This window comes from Parasteatoda tepidariorum, chromosome 9, assembly GCF_043381705.1.
Source record: "Parasteatoda tepidariorum isolate YZ-2023 chromosome 9, CAS_Ptep_4.0, whole genome shotgun sequence".
NCBI classification, from domain to species: domain Eukaryota; kingdom Metazoa; phylum Arthropoda; class Arachnida; order Araneae; family Theridiidae; genus Parasteatoda; species Parasteatoda tepidariorum.
Window position 1 is genome coordinate 61,140,873 of NC_092212.1, and position 5,799 is coordinate 61,146,671.

General features: G+C 30.6%; 1 protein-coding gene across 2 annotated transcripts; it reads right to left on the reverse strand.

The window, feature by feature from the left end:
* Nucleotides 1-474: 474 nt before the first annotated feature.
* Nucleotides 475-5,501, reverse strand: LOC107455221 (uncharacterized). 2 transcript variants are annotated; one of them, XM_043057198.2, is made up of 2 exons: nt 5,250-5,501; nt 475-2,190 (listed from the first exon to the last, which is right to left on the reverse strand). In XM_043057198.2, exon 2 carries the CDS (start codon nt 2,149-2,151, stop codon nt 1,078-1,080), a length of 1,074 nt encoding a protein of 357 aa, XP_042913132.1. In that variant the 5' UTR covers nt 2,152-2,190; nt 5,250-5,501; the 3' UTR covers nt 475-1,077. The 2 variants fall into 2 exon arrangements, with proteins under 2 accessions (XP_042913132.1, XP_042913139.1); XM_043057205.2 differs by having other exon boundaries at nt 475-2,183; nt 5,250-5,472.
* Between the last annotated feature and the right edge of the window lie 298 nt (nt 5,502-5,799).

The following is a 5,799-nucleotide window of genomic DNA, read 5'->3' on the forward strand; positions in this document are numbered from 1 at the left end:
AAGCTTGAAACAGATTTAAAAACATATATTTTTCTCCTAATTTCAATTTTATTCTCAATGAAAAAACAAACAGCAAAAAGAGTTGCATTTTGAATAGCTTTTGATTTAATGATATGATTTTTTCGAATTAAAGATTCAATTTTAAGGGTTCTTGGGGCACATCTTACTTTAGAGTCAGACAATACATAACACCTGCAATTATCCCAACAATTGCATGCATTACTAATTAAGATTAATTAATGCGTATTAAATAGCATGCTTACGGTAAAGTATTGGTTAAACATTTAAATAGTTTGTTAGATTTCTTTTTATTTTATAATTTAACAATTGAAAACTATATAGGACCGAGTAGGAACAATTATATAATTAAAATTTTTTTAAAAAACAATTTAGGGATTTGGTGTAGGGGAGTTATAAGCCATTTTTTTACATCAAACTTTACCTTGGTGTTATTTCCAGATAGACAAAACGAAATCAACTTAAAATATCTGATTTATTTATTTACATCGGCCATGTCTTTAATGACAACTTACAACATAAATAAGTGCAATTATATGAAATTGAAGCATTCATCATATTTTTGCCAAATGACATATGAATATATAAAATCGGTGGTAGTTGAGTCTAAAAAATAACTATAAATAAAAAATAAAAAAAGTACCTTGTTTGAAAATTACTCAAATGATATATTTAGTGAATATGAAAACTGAAACTTTAAGATAGAATCTGCTTTAAACGATATTTTGAATTTCCATTTTTCTCTAAAAAATATCAATAACATTTACCTAAATTCAAATGTCAATTTATTTTTTGAGAAAAGATTGAGCTAGTTTTTTAAACAAACGCACCATCTATTTTGTTCGTCGTCACATAAGCTGTCTTTAAGTATAAGCGTGGAACTTATGCAAAGCAAATGACTTCAACTCTAACACTAGTACTGAACATTGAGGTTTAGTTGTATAGATGTAGATGTTCAGATGAAATTGTTGGGATCTTAAACACCATTTCTGAGAAACTATATCAAGACCTTCATTGTTTGACCAGATTGGTTTTTTTAAACTAAGAATTTTTTATATTTTAATCATTCACACATTTGCCACCTTTTAGAGTAAATCCAGGCAAAGGGCATTCCAGAATGCGGCATTTTTTAGAGAATGGATCATAGACTTCGTCACTTTCGCAATTACCCTCACTCATTCCAACTTTATCACCATCCTTTAAGTTGATGTCTAATAAAAGTCCAAAAGACATCGTTGGACTTTTAAACTCTGATTCTGAGTCATGACAAAACATACCAGTCATGTTGGTTACAAAATTACAAACCGCACAATGAACATTCCTGTACGCGACGTCATCCAAATAAATGGCCCCCATATATCTCTCACAGAGCATCTTAGTTTTTAAGTCCCGCCATCTCTTGCCACAAGAGGACACTAAATTAGGCCTGCAGCTTTTAACGGAATTTTTAATGCCAGGAGGGATCTTAAAAGTGATTGGTAAATATCTGAATTTCCAATCTGTTTTCGAATCCCAAGACCACAATCCCCATAGTCCCTTCTCTCTGATATACATCATGTTCTTCAGCACGAAATCCCTGTTTTCGGTGCAAACATCCATGTATTCACTGAGGGAAGAGCAGTCCATCATTACGTGCCACATTACAAGTGATCGGAGATCTTCACCGTTACAGATGGCGCAGAACAAAGATTTGAAGGTCTTCTGGGAACTGGGATTGGTAACAGGTATGTTGTTAAAAGGATCGCTCCAGTCCTTTGAAGTTTGTTCGCACCTCCTGCGAATATCTGAAGGACCGTTGTACCGTGAGGAGCACACATCGATCATGAAGACGCTGTCTCCTGACTTGCTGATGATTCTGCAAGTAGCAGACCGCTTGTAGTTGCTGCTGATGTTGAGGAAAGGTGAATCGATGCAGCAGGTGTCGTAAAGGACACAGATGCTGCTGCAGTCACAGTTGTGGTGGTCTGAGTTGTCCAGATCTCTGGGGATGGAACAGGTATCTTTGGGTGAGCATGATGCATTCCATTTTCTAATCTCATTGTAGTTGAATGCATTGGGCAGAGTCGCTGGAGCTAATATGGCTGATGCCAAGAATGATGCCAAAAATATGGCTGATGCTTGATATGAATGCATGAGCTAGCAATGATAACCCATTTCTTTGCCTTCTTTAATCTGTAAAAAGATACAAATAGTTTGCTTATTAATTTTTGAGATACTTTATTTCTTAAACGTTGAAGAGAGTGGTTCTTTTTTGAAAACATGATATTCGGCGCTCTGAAAAATTTCCGTGCGATACATTTTTCTCTAAATTTTTCTTTTACGTATTTTGTCTAAAATAAATTATCGACAAATATGACACTTATTCTTTTGTATGAAATGGGTTTAAAATGAATACTGTGGGGAGAAAATACAAAATATATGCAAATTGTCCATTAGCTGCTATCAAGTAATCAATATCCGATAACAAAATTTAGAATAATTGGGAAGATAATACGTAATAATAATTTTTAATGTTATAAATTTAACATAAGAATGGCTACACAGCAACATCAATTTGACTAAAAGCGCATGTAGTAAATGGTGATGTTAACGTTACCTGTGTTTTCGCTTTGGCATGTTTCAGACTAAACTTTTTAAACCCCTATACATATATTCCGATATATATGGGTATTTTAAAAAATTTAACGTTTTTTCTATCTTACAAAATAGGTCTCAAATGAATGTTGAAAACTATTACAAAATAAATCGCACAATTTCTTTCAAATAGTATCTCCATTATATAAAGTTTTCTAAAGTAGCCAATTCTTCAAGTTATTTTGGAGAGCGTTTTGGGAAAATAAATACCACGATTTCTATGCAGACAGTTAAGACGTATCTGCATGAACGTTTTGTGCTGTTATCTGGTGAAAATACTGTTAGGTATTAAACTGGAAATAAAATTACGGAGGAGTTCAATGTAATTTTCTTTCTGAAAAAGTTTGTTGTATTACTATATTTTTCAGAGACCTGAATTTTAAATAACAGGTGATACTTAAAAATGTGTGTGCAGCATAAAAGAAAGTAAATTCATAAATACGATTAAAAAAACTTTGAAAAATATTCAATTAATTAAACTTAATTAGCATTTTTTTTAGTTATTTTATAAAAATGATAAAATTAAATGTTGAGCTATTTTTATAATGTTTTTCTTCACCTTTTAATCATCCCTTGACCTCAAATAACAACAACAGTTTTATGTTGAATTTGTTTAACAGTTATTTGATGATCAACAGTTATTTGAACATTTTTAAGTGCCATAAAACTGTTCAAAGGGTTACTCGAAACGAATTTCTAACTCATTTTATAATTTTTCTTTGTAATTGAATACTCACACAAACGAGGGGTCAATACAATATTAGTTTTACATAATTAATTCGTAAAAAAAACTTAAAGCAGAAGTTTCACTTTACTGGTNAAAATGATAAAATTAAATGTTGAGCTATATGTATAATGTTTTTCTTCACCTTTTAATCATCTCTTGAGCTCAAATAACAACAACAGTTTTATGTGGAATTTGTTTAACAGTTATTTGATGATCAACAGTTATTTGAACATTTTAAAGTGCCATAAAACTGTTCAAAGGGTTACTCGAAACGAATTTCTAACTCATTTTATAATTTTTCTTCGTAATTGAATACTCAGACAAACGAGGGGTAAATCTAATTATAGTTTTTACATAATTAATTTGTAAAAAAAAACTTAAAATCATAATCTTATGACTTAAATCATAAAATTGTATCAGATTTTATGGAATACAATGGACGCTGGGTTCGGAAGGATATTGCTCAAAGCTCTTCATCTGTTAAACGTAACATTTATTTTTTTTACTAGCAAATCACAATATGAATAACATTCATCTTTCCGAATTTTAGAATCATTAAAGATACATTTCTTAGGCTCCTTATGTAATTTACCTTACTCAGAAAAAAATATGATAAAAATGTTTAAAATATTGGTAAAATGTCATATCATTTCCTATTGATGTCGCTGAACTTTTTCTTGTAAATTCAGAATTTTCTATCACATTTCCGCTCTTGAACAAACATAACTCTCTCAAGGAAGTATCTACACCAATATAGTATTTCCTGCAACAGTTAGCTCCTATTTTCTTGCAGTCTTACAATAATATATGTTTCTATTTCAAAGAAAGCAATTTTTCAGCTTATGCATATATAAAAAAAAAACAATTCAGAACTAGATGACACTTGAAGCTTTGCAAAATTTAACTATCAAACATGAGATCTAAATCTTAAGATTATTATTTATGAAATAACCAAAGAATTTCAATCTTCACTTTAAATAATTTCTGAAATATTTAATACTCTTTTATTTGTTAACATGCAAAAAATTGCTGATGAACTTTATTTATAATTACTTTATTAATATAAGAACTAAAAATAACTAACTAAAGAATTAAAAGTACTATATTATAATGAACTTTATTTATCGGGGTACCACCTGAAAAAGGTCATACTATTAAGAGTTCCATTGTCACAAAAAATGGGACAAGAAAGTTACTAACTAAAAGTTACTGAAGTAGCTACTAAAGAAGCTGTAACCTGGAAGTTACGCTGATTTATTTGATATAAATAAGGGGATATAAAATAAAGCCCATTTTTAATAATCAGTAACACTGTTTAAATGTTATTTATCAGGATTTAAAATTAACGCAATGTTCACCTTATTTTGAGCGCATCTATACCACATTGATCATCAGAAGAATTTTTTTAAAAGTTAGCAACATAATCGGACATTGGCAACAGAAATATGATTATATTTCTGATGTAAATGCAATATCATCGGCATTTCAACAGGCAATCAGCTTACTCATCAATGTTAGTAAAATTACAAAAATTAGGAAACGATGTCCTAAGAGTTACGCTGATTTATTCGACAAAAATAAAATATAAAATAAAGCACATTTTTAATTTGTAGTCTATAATTCGAATAAAAAGTAACACCTTTTGAATGTTATTTATCTAGGTTTAGAATTAAACTTTGCCTACGCCTACACAACATTAATCATTGGAAGATTATTTAAAGTTGGCAAAACATAATCGGATATTGGCAAGCGAACTATTATATTTCCGCTTAAAATGCAATAGCACCAGCATTACAACACACAATCAGCTTACTCATCTACATTTACAAAATTACGAGTTAACAATGAAACAAGAAAATCCATATCTTACCTTTCAAAACAATTTGTTCTTTCTCAATTGGGAATTTCTCGTTGACTAAATACAAATCCACGTAATCGGATTTCGTGCTTTTCTCTCATCCTGTTTACATCCTATACATCCTCACTTTCTTTCTGTTATCTGCATTTTATGGATAAAAATATTTTTGGGAGAAAAATAAAATCCGTTTCGCTACATTATTCTTTATTGTCGCGTGGCCACCATCGAATGCGCCATGGAGCATGACGGCCAACAAGGTCAAACTATTTTCCTCTGTTTTGATTCCTCTAATTTATGTATTTCATCATAGATTTTAAAGGAAAGTACAATGAATAATGATTTACATACATTACACACCCACCCATTCCCCTTCCATGTAACAACTTGTCAATTTACACGTACGGGTAAATAAACAAATCACACTGCGAACAATAGTGTTTATTCATTTAACATTTAAATTACTTCCAATATATTCTAAGCCTATTTCGAATTATTTTAACTAATTTTTTGGCTAGATAATTAATGATTATGATTCTCAGGGGCATCAGGGTCACGGGAGGTC